Consider the following 17,455-nt stretch of genomic DNA (forward strand, 5'->3'; position numbering starts at 1 on the left):
ATACTCAACCGGATGTCTAAAACAGTTTTGACCTCAAGTGTGGGCCCGCCTCCCGGCTGGGTGCCCAACAATGCTTGCCTGGGCATAGTGATTTTGCCAGCTGTTTTAAAAAGGAAAGGAATTCTTGTGTGCCAGTGAGTGGAAAGCCAGAAAAGCAGAAATAAAAGTGGGGAAATTGAGAATAAGAGGGGGAAAATAAAAAAAAAACCACCCAAGTCATAACACACACCAGGAAACATGGTCTGAAGGAAAAGGAAACCAGCAATGGAGCTCACACACCAGTCTTTGGAGCCCACTGCTGACTGCAAAGGGACTAGTGAAAATCACATCTCCTTTCACAATTCCTACCATAGGCTGTGTAAGTCAGCAGGACCAGCTCAAAGGCTCTCCAACAACTACATACCCTTTCCTCAGCTCTGCAGAGATATTAGTGCCCAGGAGACAGCCATGTCTCTGTACGTTGACACTCAGCATCATTTCCAATGGCAGCTTTAGGAAGCACCTGAAGGACAAATCATGTTTTTATCCATTTCCCTGTGGAGTGAAATGGGGGAAAAAAATACAATCTCACTAGCCTCCTTTAGGACATAAAGTGACATCATTGTTCAAAATGTAACAGAGCAGTGGAGTAGCCATAAAAATTATTCACTCGCTTTCTTGCATGTGGGTGGAGACTCATGCATTCAAAAACATCAGACTTCACATCAGGGTGATTTAATTGGTTTTATTGGAGGAAAACAATTAGTCATCCCTTTAAATTGTCATTATGATAGAAATCTTGATATGTATACATGATTGTCAAGGCAGAGAACCACTTGCGACGTAGCCCCATTAACAATTTGCAGTATTGCAAACTCATTATGCAGATAAAACTTTTGCAATGCCTTAATACATGCATGGAGTAAATACACATTCTCTCTTCTTTTTGGACATGGATGCTGTTATGAACTGGTATCAATCACAAGACCTGCAATATTAGGCACACTGACATTCCTTGATTAAGATTTAAGCCTTTGTAGAAAACATGCTTGCATTTTCATTAAAAGTCAGCTGAGAGATGTTTTACAGTCAGGGATATTTGGGGAGTCACTGCTTTGGGCAGGCTAGGCTTTTTTCTCATTGTTTGCTGACCCAAATCAAGTATCTATCTAAAAAAAGGCCCAAACCGACCAAAATGCTGTTTCTCAGCTAGAGGCCCATGTGCAACAGGACGCCTATGTTGTGTTGACGTGAGTCACACTGTATCTGCCACCGAGCTACAAACTTTCACGCTTTTTATTCTGGGGCCATGCTACAGCTTGATCTAGTAAGATGGCTCATGTGATGCCATGCTGGGCTCAGGGGATGCAGATGAGAGATGGAAAAAGCTCAGAGTTGCTCTGAGCACCCCCGAAGAAGCTCCCACCCACCAGGAACCACAGCGCATGTCCACCTCCTCATGGAGCATTGCACCACACGCTGCCTCAGCAATCTGAACTCGCACTGATTCACAACCATTATAAATGATGATTTTTATGCTGCCTTGTAGTGCTTCAGCAATGGCACAGCATCCTGGCTGAGCACCAGCCTTGAAGGCAGGCTCAAGACTGCTTGGTGCTTTCAGCCACCATGGAGCAGTCACTTGCATACCTTCCAAGGACTGATACTTGCTCCCTATGCCACTGGCGTGGTACCTTCTCTCCAACCCCACTGCTTGGCATGCCATTGCCAGGAACCCAGAGCAATTTCCCAGCCCTTTCAGATGGCTCTGCTTTGAGTATTAGGAACTCAAGCATCTTCCACGCTAACACAGTAACCACCCAGGAGCTGGGACCAGTGCCCTGCTGAGGCCTGCAAGAGGATTGGGCCAGAGCTACTACAAGTCCCATGTGGCCTTAGAAAGACCTGCACAAATGAAAAAGGGCCAATGATTAAGAGAAGCGAAGGCAAGGGCATGATTTCCATGTAGAAGAAGGAAAAGTGCCACACCAAACTCTTCCATGGATGAATGGTGGTACTATGTGGGGGTTCAAGGATTAAATGCTAATATGTAGGTGGTAATGCTTTGGAAGGGATGGGATAATCAGCTCAGCTCTCTGCCCTATTTTGTGCAGGCAAAAAGAATCACAGCATCTTGGTCCCCAAAATGCAGTTCAATCTGCAACAGGTGAGAAAGAAATACCTTGTAGGAAGAGAAAAATACTAAGAACTGAGTGAACCAGTCTAAATTTTGACTAAAACAAACCAAAAGAAAAAAGAAAAAACAAAGAGACACACTGACATGCTTCTTGGCAGTCCTGAGCTTTAACAACCCAGCGAAGGAATTTTTGTTGCAGATCAAATTTTTAAGCATTGCATTCAAAAAGGGATACTCCCCTCCCCAAGTCCCTGTTTCTAGCTGTGTGTACGTGACTGCTGCATAGTTTTAAGCTGCTCTGGATGGTGACTCTTCCTGTACATGCTGCAGAGCACTCAACAGAAAGACAAAATACATTACCAGGCTTTGCAGTATCTTGTTTACAAAACATCAGCTTTTGCATTTACTTAAACTTAACAATGGATTTTGAGTTACAGATACGCTGAGTCATTTAAAAGCAAAACATAGAAGTAAATCCAACAAGGTCGGGTTGAATGTGCATAAAGAAAAGGCTTGGGAAATACAGAAACAGTGAACAGCAGTTTAATACATGCAGTGCAGTATCATGCATTTATTGGACATTTGATGTCATCATTAGTTCAGCAGTGGGGTTTTTTTGTGGGTTTTTGTTTTTTTCACAACGCTTGTGAGCGTACATGCCCTGATTCCACTCTGGAGTATGGAAAAAATGTAAGAGGTGCTTTTCTGACCTTATCGTTTATGAAGAGGTGGAAAAAAATAGCTACCTGGACAGAGCAGTGGCACGGTTCATGGTGAGGAAGGAGTCTTGAACACCAGAGTCTGGGCTAAAGAGCCTTTATCCCCCATTACAGACACTATTTACAGAGCTTTGACCCAACCATGCAAAGCTGGGCCAAAAAACCTGAACCAACGTCTGATCTCCCCCCTGTGGGATCTGTGATCCCTGGGGCCACAACACGCACACACACGCGCCAGCACACACGCGCACACAGGTGTGTCATGGGGATCAGACCACCCCAGCAGACAGGATGGAAGGCAGGACCCAGCTGCAAGGAGGCAGGAAAAAATGAAAGGGATTGTGTAAAACCTGCTGCTGGGCAAGAAATACGGAATGACAGATTTACCAGGGGAATCTCTGTTGGTGCAATGTTTGTGAGCAGGTTGCCGTTTCCTCACCCAGCCATTGCTGACATGATTTGCCAGATAATCCTCCGTGCTTGGTTTTGATGCTGTTTTCCTTGGATGCCAGAGTCTCCGTGTTTCCGCTTTTTGCTTGAATGAGCATAACTTTTAGCATCAAGTTTCTGGTGCAAACAAGCATGCTAATGAAGGCAAAACTCCCCTCCCATGAATAATTTCTGGGATGCGTTCAGGTCCCAATTCAGACAGATAAATACACATGGCAGCAAGAACACAAGCGATCCCATTAAATGAAAATTTCCATACGCTGAAAGAAAGATACTTCTGTACCTCGGGGCTCAGTCTAGAAGCTGTTATTTTGCCAGTAGATGAATCCCCTGACTATTTGGAAAGACCAAAAGCAACAGGCCACAGTCTGCGTGATCTTGCTGGCAAAGTCGGTCTGGTGTTTTTATGCAGTGTTCACCCAGCGTGGCTCAGGGCTCGAGCTGCTATCACAGGGGGCTATAACAGCACGGGTTCCCCTATACCTGATGTAGTTAACACCAAGTTCACATCAAAGGACAATATTCTCCCTGCTCGCCAAAGCTGTCTGGCTTTTCACGGGGTTTTATTTTCCTAAAAATAAGGTGACCCTTGAGGAAGGGGCAGCATTGGAGCCAGCTGCCACTGCATTTCAAGGGCACCCTTGAGGTTCGTGTTTTGGTTTGCAGAGGGTTTGGGGAGAAAAGCTAGAGATCAGGGGCTGTTTTGGCTCCCAGGGCTGGGAAATGTTTTGGACAAGCCCCAGAGTCCCTCAGGGCTATGTAGAGGCCCAAAAGGAGAACTGCTTATAGAAAAAATACTGTCAATAGCCATGGAGGTATGCAGGACACATGCACAGCAGAAACCTCTGTCTAATGCCTCCTGCAGAATTACATGCAGTTGTCTACCAGCGGGCTGACACCCCTTTTTGTGGTTTGATTCGTATCAGGAACGAACCTCTGCCATTGTTCGGTTTTATTTCATCACCACAACCATAACAGACACACAAGGCATAGGTAAAGTCCTACTTTTTTTTTACCTTTTTTTCTTTCTTTTTTTTTTTTCTTCTTTTTTTTTTTTTTTTCTGTACCCACTACTCTAATGGCATCTGTACAATAGCAACCAGGACAGGAGAGACATCACCAGCAGAGTAACACAGTCTCAGGAAAGCATCACTGCCAGGTTTCCCCCATACTCCCACTTCCCCAATAGCCGTGCCGCAGGGCTGATATCCATCTCGTGCTGCAGAGGGGTGATCCAGCAGAAAGTTAAGATGCACTGGGAATGAAGTCACATGCAAAACCAGCAGCGGAAGCCCCTGCCACGGCAATACTGACTTTCAGCTCGCAGAGTTCACGGGCAGCCTGTCCTCACCACTTCTTCTGCAGGCTAAGGGGCCAGCTGGAGGTTTTCTGGATTTTATTGTTTTTGTTTGTTTGTTTTCCCAGCAAGAGTACTGGTGTTGGCATCAGAGATGGCCTCTGTGACTCTGGAGGTAAAAATCAACAATCAAAGCTGCAAGCAAAGAAAAAGAAGGGGAAGGAGCTGAGGAAAATGAGTTACAAAGGAAAAACACATCGGTACCAGTAAAGTAAAGCAGAAAAGGGTAACAGACACGTGAGTCCAGGCTGAAGTCCTCATGTGAGGAGCAAATCACACATTGTTTGATAGGACAGTCAATTGGGAAAGAGCCCAGAGGGATTTTTCTACCTACTCCTTCATGGCAAGGCCAGCTGGGGTTGTTTGGAATCTGCTACTTTGGGACTATTAGCCCTTTCCCCACACGCACACATTATTTACTCCTGGCTTTTTGCGTTCACATGTGAGAGTGGCTGGGCAGAAGTGGACTGGGGCAGGGGAAGGACACACAACGGCACTGGAGCGTCCCCAGCAAGCGATGCCAGAGGGTTTGTGATACCGAGCTGTGCTGTCGAGGGGCAAACGGCTCCAGCCTCCTCCATAAATCTGGTCTGGGTGCTGCTAAGTCGTCCTAGTTAACAGATTTATCCAGATTTAAACTGAGAAATTTTAACCAAGAGATACTTCAGGACTCAATCATAGGACAGATCTCTAAGTATTTGGTGAACCCCAGTCAGGTCTTCAGCTGTGTTTCACTGATACAAAAGAAGAGCTTCCCACCACCCAAAACTGTAGCAGAAAGAAGCTATTTTGCTCTTAAGTGCTCCTGTTTCTTGTCTTAAGATCCCAGCAGTTGATATCAAGCCAAAGAGAATGATAATAAATTACACATCACTTGCAGGAAGATAAAAAAAAAATCACCCTAATTCCAAGCGTGGAAGGAAAGAATACCCTCCCAACAAAAAACACAGAAAATATCCAGCAAGGAGAGGCAGGCAGTGTATTCGTCCCCCCACCCCTGTCCCAGCTGCAGGACAGCATGTCTGCCTTTGCTCCCATCACTGCTCTTTGTTCTGCAGATGGAAATCCATTTGCTTTTCTTTTTTTCTGCAAGACACATTTGGATGCTGTGTTTTGATTAGCAGCCTCAGCACCTACATCAGGTTCAAACCAGACCTCAGGTTTCAGGAGAGTATGCAGAGGTGAACGTTTGCACCCTAACCTTTGAAACCACTCTACAAAGACAAAAATATTCCCTAATCAAATCCTGCTTTTGGTTGCACATGTGTAAATGTGGGGAACTCCACTCCACTGGTGCCAAACTGGGAGACTGCCTGTTTACATCCCTGCAACTGGAGCAGAATAGGGCCAGCTGGGCTTATGAAATCATAGGGGTTCAAAATAACCCAAATTTCTTGGTATAGGAGTCTCTCCTAAACAAAAGTTTCCTTACTCAGGCTGGCAAAATAAAGTATCCTTAGAATGAGTTTGAGCTGTATGAATGACACTCATTTTCAGATACCTTTGCAGCAAGACATAAAAAGCTTTGAGACTACATGCCGATAAAGTTCTTCTGACTCTTTGTCAACGGGGCAGGAGTATATGGTGGCAATGGCCAGGGGATGGGGACAGGAGTGTGAGTGGCAGCAAGGAAATCCCCTGCCCTTTGGTCTGCCCAAATCCTGGTCAGAAGTCCTCACTAGGGAAATTATATGGAGTTCTGCTACCAACCCCCAAAAGACCTGTATCTGCCATCTTTTCTAAAATGAGGAGCTGAAGCTGAAGCCTCTCTGCATGAGCATCCCTGCCAGCTGCAACATGGTGGGGGGCACCAGGGGCTCCCAGGGGCTCACTCAGATGTGCCACATCCCTCCAAAAATGGGTAGCAGCTTAATACCAAGGAAAGTAGAGTTCTATCTGGTGTGACGGCTTTAAGTGCCACCAACAGAGCGGCTATTTCAAACAAAGTCAGCGCTCACTGTCACCTGCTTTTCCAGCTCTTAGCACTGCAAGTACAACGGATGAAATCCCGGCTCTGCTGGTTGAAGCCAACTGACTGCACATGAAGCAGGATTTTGAAGTCTCAATGAAAAATATCTATCTTGTGGCTTTTCCCAGCATAGTCACTATTGCCTGATACATTCAGCTGTGCCTGTGACTGGCTTTCACAATTTCTTGTGCAGGATAAATGAGGCAAGCATAGCAATAGAGCATGGTGCAGGGAATGGCTTGTGCCTCTGGTGGGGCATGGACCTGTCTGGGTTGTGAGAGTCTGGCAGCAGCTGGGGAAGGGTGCCTGCCTCTGCCGCCTGCCTCCCTTCTCTCCTTCTCAAAGGAAAATCACAGCTGGGAGTGGCACAGCAGTAACCTGGAGCCCTTCAGCAAATCCGGGCAGATTTGATCTCCTCTCTGTTTCAATGCGCAGCTGCACAACAGTCATGGTGGCTGTTCCTACACGATGCACCAGCACATGGAGCCTGGGAAGTGTATGTAATTAAAAAAATGGGGAAATTAAGCCTGCTTTTCTAGATGAGCTTCTGGGGGGGGAGGAGGGGAAGGCAGTGCCACCACTGCCCTTGTATATGCCTGTGCCTCCAGGCAAGGTCCTGCTTTCCCACCTCAGTGCTCCTTGCCATCCCTCAGCCAGAGCTAAGTGTGGTGGAGCAAAGCTACCTTAGGTCCTGCACTTCGCACCCATGAACCTGCGAGTTCTCCACCGAGGGGCTCAAGCATCACCCCTCTCCCTGGGGGTCAAACCGAGGCACGCAGAGGTTAAGGTTCAAAGTTTTCTATTTGGTTTTGGATACTCAGTTTTGTCTGCTCTGGGAGGTGCTGAGCATCAGCAACACCAGGCAAAGCCCCGAGGAGCTGCAGGTGCTCAGCATCTCTGGCACAAAGCCTTCAGGCTGTATGCGCCCCATGCCAGAGACCAGGCTGGGAGGTGGCCGGTGAGTTAAATGTCTTGCTCAAGGGCAGCACAGCAAGTCAGTGGCACAGGATCACTACGACTCCTGGCCCCACGTCTTCCTTTTCTTTCACTCTACTTACAACACACAGTGAGACAGGAGCTGCCGGATGGGGCCGTGCTCTGTCATTCCACTTGCTCAGCTCTGGCAAGCTCCTGACTGGCACCATGTACCTGCCTCTCCTCTGAAACAAGGGTGCTGCGGATCCCCAGCCAAGGGGAGCTGACTCCCAAGCTGGTGGCAATTTGACTCTCACCATGGCTTTCAAGGAGGAGGAGGGCAGGCAAAGCAGCGGTTTCTTAATCTGAGCTGAAACAGCTCTACTAAAGCCAGACAGACTTGCAGTCCAACTAGAGGAGTGAGAAATGGCATGCCATTGGAATCCTCCCATGTTGCAAAGTTAACATCAAATCCTACCTACAGAAATAGCCTATCCTCCAGGAAACTGGAAAGAGGGACATTACTGGAAGTACTTTTTAAATGGAAAAAAAAATGCTCAGAAAAGTATCTCTATTTAAATAATCCAGTTGAGATAGTCATAGTTAATGGAAAAAAAAATAGAACATATACTGCTACCTACACTGAGAAAAGAGTAAATCACTGGGGAAAAGAATGAGTGTTCATTAGTTAGAACATTGCTAGACTCACATATATATATATATTTATATATATGTATATATATGTACAGCACCAGAGACTGTTAGATCCGTTCCCCTTGGAGTCATTGCAGTTTGTGATAAATGAAACATTTCAGAATTGCAGTATAAAATATGGCCATAAAAAATCTTCTTTCTTCTAGTCCTTCGCTGAGCGTGCACCGCAGGGTGGGATCGTGCAGAGGCAACCTGCCAGCCCAGCCGCCTGCCCGCTCCGTGCCGCCCCGGCTCTCACTTGCTCCCTGTATGCACTGTGGTCACTGTGGTGGGTCTGGGTCTCCGGTCCCCTCCTACCGCAGAAACGCCTGAAGAAGCAGATGAAACAAAACTACAGAGAGTGGATGGAGACATACCTAAAAGGAAAGCCAGAAACACAGTTAGAAATGTTATTTTTGGAGGCAGGAACATGGGCAAAGATGAGTTTCTTTCGTAGCATGCTACAGAATGGAGGGGACCACAGCTGGAGACGGCGCTCCTGCTCTTCCCACAGCGGCGAGGTGGCTGGGTACCTCCATGGGGCATCTTCTGCCCTCCTGGCCCATGGCTGTTTGCCTACTGCCACCACCAGCAGTTGCATTGCATGTCGCAATGAATAAATGTCCAGCTTTGGTATGCGTTCAGCCAGACCGATTCCACATTTCTGAGGCTGAAGACAAAGAGTTGTGGGATTCAAAAATCCCTCCAGCATTGTACTTGCTCAGAATAATTTTCCTTGTAGGCATGTTAAAGATGATTAAACTTCTCATCATGGCCATCTAGCTAAACGAACAGACTGTGCACCTGGACTAAAAAAATTTCCTCAGGCATCCTGCAAAGCTGCTGATAAAAAAGTACAGTGGGTCAAATTCGCTGCTGAGTTCCAGTAAACCTAGAGGGAATGTAAATTTGTGTAACTTGGACAACATTCTAGTGGCAGCTTATGTTGCTCCAGGTTTTGCTGGTGTGTCTCCAGGACTTCCAGCTAAGAGATGTACGTTGATGTACGTTGAACATCTGCGAGTATCTGCACTCAAGGTTTACCCAGGCTGTTCCTTTTGAATTAATCAAGGACTTCTGACAGATACTTTTTATGAGGGAAAAAGGGGGGGGGGGGGTAGCTAAATTAAAATGTTTATAGAAAGTGTCCACTTCCAGTGAATCCTCCACCAGAGCTTTGAAAAACAAAACCCTCCAAAGCATAACCCCTGAAAACCCAAAGTAGTCTGGGTTTTGAATGACAGATACAGGATTTTGCTATTCCAGCACAATATCAGCAGTTTCTATGGAAAGCATAAATGAAGAGAAATAAAATAAATCCTTGCCAGAACTTTATACGGATGAACTACCCCTCTCCCAGCAACTGTTGAGACCCCACAGGGGAGATCTTTAGGCTCTGCTGGCACATGAAGCTCTCCATGCAGTGTGGCAGCCTTGTAGGCACTGGTGTGCAAAGGTGGCTCCGGTGCAAGAAAAGCTGCTGAACAGGGACCCTGCATGGTCACCTTGCTCTGACCAGATGTGATCTCAGACGATTCGAAATACAGTTCATTTTTCTAGCCTGGTGAATACAGGGTGGACAAAACCTTTATTAGTATGTTCTCTTACTGGAGTTTGACATGGCTCCTTGACTACTCAGGATTTTTTTGATGCTTGTTATGACTTTCAACTACTTTTCTGTGCTTTAGGGTGGCATTTCAACCTCAGGGATGACTGTGCTGTACCTACACTTGGCCACCTCAAGTTTCCCAGCAGTATTGACATTTGACACCTTGGCTTCATGCTGCCATTTATCAATTACCTTAAAAATACAGAGATCTAGGTCCTGTAATTAATCTAGGCAGTCCAACCATATCTAAACAGAATAAACCAGGCACAGACTGAGAATCAGGCCAACACACTTGAGAAATCCCAACTGATTCACTTCGGCTTCCCTGACAGGTTCCGTAATCCCGCCTGATGCATCACCTCTGCTCTGCCCTAATGCAGACAGCGGCATTTGGATGCGGCCTGACAACCTACTCTCAGGCAAAGGCTGTTTTTAATTGTCTTCAATGATGTGAACTTGCCACATTTGAAACTATTTGGAGAGTTCATTAAGTGCTTATTAATAGCATTAGGCAGTATTGTATTTTGTAATGGTGGCACAGCTGTTTCATGTAACTTGCTGCATGGGATCTTTCTCGTCCAAGAGATCTGTCCCCAGAGAAAACTGCGGGGAAAGAAAGAGGCAGGACAGAGACCTCAGAGGCTTCCTTTTCCCAGCAGGAGGTATTTGGTGGAGTGCATTCGATGTGTCAGCTCCCTCTTTATGGTCACTCCTTGTATTTGCTGCTGGGTCTCCTCACTGGTTCTCTGGGCTCCAGCATTGCCTAACTCCTTATTTAATTTCTTTGAGTTCTTCTGTATTGTCTGCTGAGCTGGAATTAACCTGGGATGCTTGGAAACCTTTTGATACTTTTCTGTCTCATATTTCTGATATGAAAAAACTTGACCTATCTTAATACATCTGGTTTTATCCTTTGTGTCCTGGCTGACTTCTCCACCACTGCAAAATATGGTCAGATTCTGTCCAGGGACCTGCTGGATTCTGTAGCAGTTAAACAGACTTTGTTCTCTTCCCACCATTCTTGTTCGCAGGTGTTTTTCTTTTACTATTCAGACTACTCAATCCTATTAATTAACACCATTTCATCAAACGGATGAATGGAGATTAATCACCCACCAGTTTAAACGCAAAGCATGCCATCAGATGCTCTAGACCTGACTAGGGTCCAGCTTATCCATACCACAGCGGGAGCCAAAATAAAAGCACGTTTCTCCCCTGTAAGGGGCCCTCTACATTGCTGCATTGCCAGTGCATGGTTGGAAGCCCTGTGCAGCCGCTCAGCACTGCATCGCTCCTTTGCAGTCGCCAGATGTGTGCCAGGAGCACAGTGATGCTTTTTCAGCAGCAGCTGTAGGATTTGGCGCTGGGCTTTGCAAACTGGGCACTGGGCATGGGTCCCCATCAGGCTTGGGATGCAGAGGCAAGGGGGTCTCCTCTAGCTCAGTCACAGCACAATCTGGGACAAACATCTCACACAGTGCCCAGGAGGCAGATCCCACCCCAGCCATGGGGGAAAGCGTGGCCCTGACAGCAAGAGAAACCACAGCTTCCATAGAGAGTCGTGGAGACCGTGGCTGGTGGTGTGTCCTTGTCAAGGAGCAGAGGGTGGCAGGCAGAGGCAGCAGAGGCATATAGCAGTGACATCCAAAATCCATCCTGAATAGTAGGTGCTTCCAGTTCCAGAATAGTGTGGGGTGCAGTCTAGAAATGACCACTTTGGTCCCCAGTGAGGTAAGCATTGACTTGCAATACCATAAGCTACTAGCGCTCCTTTTTGGTGCCCCACCTTAAGATAATCTCTAATTGTAAACTCCACATCCCTCCATTTCAGGATACAAAGATCTCTGCAGATGGACAGAAGGGAACAAAAGAAATTCTCAGAAGCCAAAGACTAAATAGGCTTCATTGCAAAGGACACACTTCTGCCTTCCAAATGATCCCTTTGCTGCATGTCACCTTCCCTGGCATTCAGAAAAAATATATATCCCAAGCATCTGACTGCCTTGGGCAGCTTGCAAATCTTAATTATAGCATATAACAAACAAGGCAGGAGGCCAAGTCCCGTTGTGGTGTACAGAGTCTGAGTCCTGCTCAGACAAATAAGCCTGTTCGTACAAGGCCCAGGAATTTGGCCCGGGAAGAGGGAAGCTGGGTCAGACTGGCAGGATCAGTCTCCTCCATGGAAAATGGAAATGAAAAGTAAGCCAATTTTTACAGAGAAATGTCTTATCATAATACTGGAAGCTCAAACATAAACAGTTTGAGTAAACTTTTTTAGTTTTCAACCAAATACAAAACTTGCTTGCTGTGGGGTTCTGGGTCTTTTTCCCAAGCGAAAGCCCTTCTTCTTCACAAGAAACAGTGTTTTTCTCTTAGAAATGCACCCAGCTAAAAACTCCTTTTTTTTTTTTTTTTTAAGTGCATAAACTTTTCCAACTGATTTGTTGGGTTTTTTGCCAGCTAAAAATGAAGGCCTCGGTCCCTTTTCAGTCTTTATTTTAAACATCTGCTTGCACAAAGCCAAACCTACTGGCAGAGAGGACTGCAGCCTGGGGGTCAGGAAGAAAATGGGGATCCTGGGAATTTGCTCGGCTGCCACTGCAGGAGCATTCCCCGGATATCGGCTACTCACAATCTTTCCGTGTGGCTGCATCAGGAAGCGGCGTGGCAAGGCTGAGGGTGCTGGATACGCTGGCGCTTGCACTGTCCAGGCTGCTGCCGAGGTGTAACCGTCTCATGTGCCGCACCACCGCCGTGGCATTAAATGCTTGCTGAAGCAAAAAAAAAACCAAGAAAGAAAGAATTAAAAAATGTGAGGTGGAAGGGTTACTGCCGTTCCTCTCCTGGCTGCTCGGAGTTGTCAGAAGTGAATGAGCTCATCATCATTCAAAATTTTCCCGAATTCTAGCTTCTAAGCTAGAAATGGCAATGTTCTAACTACAACAAATTCTAAAACAAATCACATGCATTACTGCCCGGGTCCTGCTCCCCATCATTCCTTCTAGCGCTCAGCTGGGATGCAGCAGCTTACAAGGAAAGTCATGTTTGACACGTCCTTCCCTGCACCAACACACAGGGTGTCTGCACTGTTTCACACCCCCCCGCGATGCTGACCCCAACTCCATGTACAACCATGGCTGCTTTAGCTATGAGGAGCCTCAGCCCCATCTCTCGCACTTATTTATATACTTGGTTAGCAGCATCCTCTATCAAAGGCCCTGCAGGGCCATGCAACCTAAGTCTGGACAAACTATTTTGACCAAAATTTTGGGCCACAAAAGCACTTGAAAAGGTGTCCGTATGGCCACCACGTTAGCAGAGTTACGTCTTAGGTATCATCCCTGAGGACAGGTCACTTACTCTCCATTTGCTCTTTGCAAAGTTCTTCCGGATCTGAGCACTGACCGACTCGTGGATGTTTTTGTTGAGCGCTGTATCACCAGCGATCCTGAAATGGACAGACAAGACATACTTTAAGAGATCTTTTGCTCTCCTTGAATATCTTTCTTCTTCCCCTCAACAGAGAAGGCTGGTCCAAGGTGTGATTGCTCCTGCAGTGATGATTATTTCATTCACACAAGGGCTCAAACTTCCCACCGCTGTCTCTGCTGGCAGCAGTGGTGGAAAATCTGGGGCAATGAAAGCAAGCATAGATAAGGCTTGTAGGTCTGGCAGCTACAAAGAGGTACAACCTTATTTTGTTGGTGCGCTGCTGCTTTCTATCACCATTACAGTCCTAGATGAAAACATTCTACCTTTTTTTCCTTTACATCTAGAGATTTAACATCAACAGGCTGGGACTACTTTTAGCCTCAGCCATGCAGCAGCTTCCAGAGCCACTCCAACCTGTCTGCTTTCTGTTTGCACTGGAGATTTTCCTGCCACCCTGCAAAGTACATAGCCATTCATCACGATTAATGTACATTTACAGTAAAGCAGATACATGGACGGTCCCTAAAGCAGCACAAGCTGCACAAATAGCTTAAGCTGAACAACACTCAGCCTAAAAACTTGACCAACTTTGTGCAGCTTCTTTAACAGATAAAGATACATTAAAATCTCCACTAAACACAATTATTTCAAGGGAATTTTATTGATTCATTTAACTCCTCAAGGCATGAGATCTGTTGGAAGAGCAGGCACCACAGTGAACTATTGTTGGGCCATATGATGGGGTAATAAGTGCTATCTAACGTAGGCTATGCCAGGAAGCAAAGATTGCCTCCTATGCTGTATGTGATATTTTCAGAAATCAATTCTTTGGACACAGTGTAGAAAACCAATGTCCATTAGCAATAAAAAATTGTAAGAAACTGGATAATCCATCAGGCCCAGAGCCTCCCAGTCTGGGCACCTCCAATAAAATAATGAGAGGGTTTGGGGGACTCAGCAGTCATCTAGTCCTGTCCCCTACCCCAGCTCTGTCAAAATAATTTTGACATGCGTTTGGCTAACCAGTACTTAGAGATCTCCAAAAGATGGAGACTCCTCAGGCAACCTATTCCAGTGCCCCACTGTACCCCAGAAGACATGGAAAATAGTTTATTCCCTTTGTCTTTGAAGCATCCTTTCACATATTTGAAGACTGTTATCAGGTCTTCTCTCCATCTTCTCTTCTCTAGACTAAACAAACTGATTCTTTCACTGTTTCTTCATAACTCATATTTTCTAATCCTCTGATTTAGTGAGCTTCTCTGGACTTTCTCCAACCAGTCCACATCTTCCATAGACGGCGGTACCCGACGTGTTCACCCTTTTCCAACTAAAGCAGCAGAATGGCAGCATTGCTTTGTGTTTCTTAAAAGATGAAACTCTGCTTACGTATCCCAGACTGCTGTTTCCATTTATGTGTCTCATTAACTGGACACATTCCTTTCATTTTGCCCAGATCGTTCCAAACTCCAACCCTGTTCTTCAAGGACAGGCAGCTTATTCTACCTTCCATCAATGGCACATCTAAGAAGTGCTCTCTGGGACTAGTCTTCTGCAAATTCTTTCCTTCCTTCCTTCTGGCAACACTTACCCAGGATGTCAGAGAGATGAGAGGAACTGCTCACTCTTGGCAGGAAGGAGAGGGACTAAACCCCTATTTCCCAAGAGTGGAGAGCCACCAATCCCATCCTGTTGCAACTGAGCTAATCTATATTGAGTTATTCAAGAGCACAGGAGCCAGCAGGAATGTCAGCAGGAAGGAGCAGGCATCCCATTCAGGGCAGCCCACCTCCAGCTGGGAAGGACACTTGCCTGACCGCCACCGCCACATAACCTCTGTCTCAAGCAGACAGAAGAACTGGTGCCACAGGTAAAGCATGACTCCCAAATGGCACCTGACAGCCTGTCCATATGCTGTTGCTGGAGAAGGGGAGGTGTTTGAGAACTGGATGAGCTTCAGATTTCCCTCTGAAGAGGATTCCTGCTGATCACCTCTCCCACTGACAGGGAGGCATGTTGGTCTGGATTTCCCACTGGGGCCAGGCAGCTAAAAGCTCGGTGAGGCAGCACGTAGGCTAATCATCATGTTCATTGTCCCATCCCCTCTCCCTCACAGGGAATATTGCCAGGCCTAGCACTGGCCCCGATGGATCTCATGCAGTGTATACTCCCAGATGGACACGAAGCCCAGCTGGCCTTGCACCCACTGTAACAGTGCATTTCCTTTGCTTCTCTAGCACGAAATCACCACGTGAAGGAGCTCCTACAGCTTTACCACAGTCACGCCCACATGACACAGAGTGTCCCTGGCTGCCTCCAGGTCCCATCTATGAAGAGCTGACCAGAAGCCTGAAAAAGCTCCAGCTGTATTGCCTGTCCTGCTCACTAGTTTAAGCCCAAAAGCGTGCAGGTCTGCACCCACCCTCCTTGCACACCACTCAGCCTCTGGGTGCAGATGGGCCCTAGCAGAATTTCCCAGTGGGAATGCAGATTGCTAGTCAGAGTCACTCCAAAATGTCATGAGCGTTCTGCCCTGTCCAAGACTACCTCTTCTGTGAAGGCAGGTGCCCTCAACGCGTACCAGCTGGGAGCACTGACCGTCATACTACAGAACCACAAAATATGTGGACAGCTACATGCCAAAGTATCCGTTCAATAACTAATCAAAATGACCAAGCTGCAAACAGAAAATTTACTAACATTTGCGAAGAACATTTTCCCTCCAAAGCTAATGAAACATCTTACTTTATGAACAAGTTTGCTAACAAGCTGTATAAACACAGATCATGTTTCCCACTTGTCAGATTTTGTTTTGGAAACACGGACAGGACAGGTCCTTGGGGTGTGATACCCTTGCCAGCTCTTCCAGAAGATCTTTCCTGCCTGTCTCCACAAAGACTGGCAAATGCAGTTTGGCTATATGAAACTTTTCATTGGGCACGTAGCTCAAATACAGGCTGTACGGTTTTTTGAGTTTAGGAATCATTTTCTGAAATGCTGGTGGTTTCAATAAGAAGCTGCTGGTTCCAATAGTTCACAAACTGCCTCCTACCACCACTAACTCTATGTTCACTACACAATTATCGTAATTCCAGGAAAAAAGTCTTGGTATTTGGCTGTTTCCCAAATATGCAGAATAGTACTTGTTTACTTCACAAAGGGATGGACAGACACCCTGTGAAGCCCTTCAGATGCTACAGTGGTGGGGACCATCCTACATCTAGGGTCTCTTCATCAACATTAGCACCCTGCAGATGCTGGTTTTTAATCAGAGCAAAGTAACAGCAGTACTGGGCCTAATTTAGTGCAGCAGGGTCCGTTCAAACATGTGTTGGTATGCCCAACAGTGCAGCTCAAAACGCAGCCCCAGTTGCCAAAGCCAGTTGTGGGATCATTCTCTAAGCCACCTCTGAAGAACGACTGTGTTAATGTTGCAATGCTGTGACATTAGGACTGTGCTTTTATACTGCATTTTGCACTTGGAGGATCTTGAAACTTTTAGAAAATATTCACAGTGTTATAGCGTTTACAGTATAGTTTTACTTCTAGGAAAATGAGATGTTAATGTCCTTTTGCTGTTGGTGTTTGGCTGGAGATGTGGTGGTTTAAAGACACAGGCAAAAGAGGTTGGAGATGAGCAGATAAAAGTCAAATCTTTTATATGATTAGCTGTTAGAGTTTGAAAAATGAGATAAGCTTTTGGGCACACAAACCTACCCTGAGGCTGGTATCATGAGCATCATCACATTTATACTGAATGTATTTAATCACGAACTTTAGTTCCTATGCCGAGAAGATAATGCATGACATTTAATAGAGATACTGGTTTTAGAGCATGTTATAATTGCCCTTCCACCTTTCCCTAACTCTCCAAGTCCACAGGCTATAAACCACCTTTGGGACAAAAAATACCTTCACATCTTTCTTTCTTCCTCCCTCCTCTGTACAACATACCCTTCTACAGGAATTGGCTCCATTTTCCCTGAGAAACAGCCATCTTCTGTTTCAGAGATGATCAAACTGATGCATATCTAGTCAAACCCTGAGCAATAATTCTTGGCTTTGCCGTTAACTTTGAAGTTAACTGTGTCAGCACTGAAGCTTGTTTTCACCAACTACACCAGCTGGTCCAGTAAAAGATACTACTTGTACCTACCACATATGTATACAAAAATGAAATGAAACAAATCAGAAC

At 46.0% G+C, this 17,455-nt stretch overlaps 1 protein-coding gene across 4 annotated transcripts in view; it reads right to left on the minus strand.

Annotated features, from left to right (window-relative positions):
* Window positions 1-704: 704 nt before the first annotated feature.
* The window catches only part of CAMK1D (calcium/calmodulin dependent protein kinase ID), a 230,379-nt gene continuing 213,628 nt past the window's right edge, over window positions 705-17,455 (minus strand). For 2 of the 4 annotated variants that reach the window (XM_037389136.1, XM_037389133.1), the window contains 3 exons: window positions 13,189-13,276; window positions 12,461-12,599; window positions 705-8,596 (listed from right to left, as the gene is read on the minus strand). In XM_037389136.1, the coding sequence (XP_037245033.1) occupies window positions 8,475-8,596; window positions 12,461-12,599; window positions 13,189-13,276 (349 nt within the window). In that variant the 3' untranslated portion in view covers window positions 705-8,474. The remainder of the gene's footprint in view (window positions 8,597-12,460; window positions 12,600-13,188; window positions 13,277-17,455) is intronic. The other 2 variants (XM_037389135.1, XM_037389134.1) reach the window with 2 other exon arrangements.

This window comes from Falco rusticolus, chromosome 5 (genome assembly GCF_015220075.1).
Source record: "Falco rusticolus isolate bFalRus1 chromosome 5, bFalRus1.pri, whole genome shotgun sequence".
Classification (NCBI taxonomy): domain Eukaryota; kingdom Metazoa; phylum Chordata; class Aves; order Falconiformes; family Falconidae; genus Falco; species Falco rusticolus.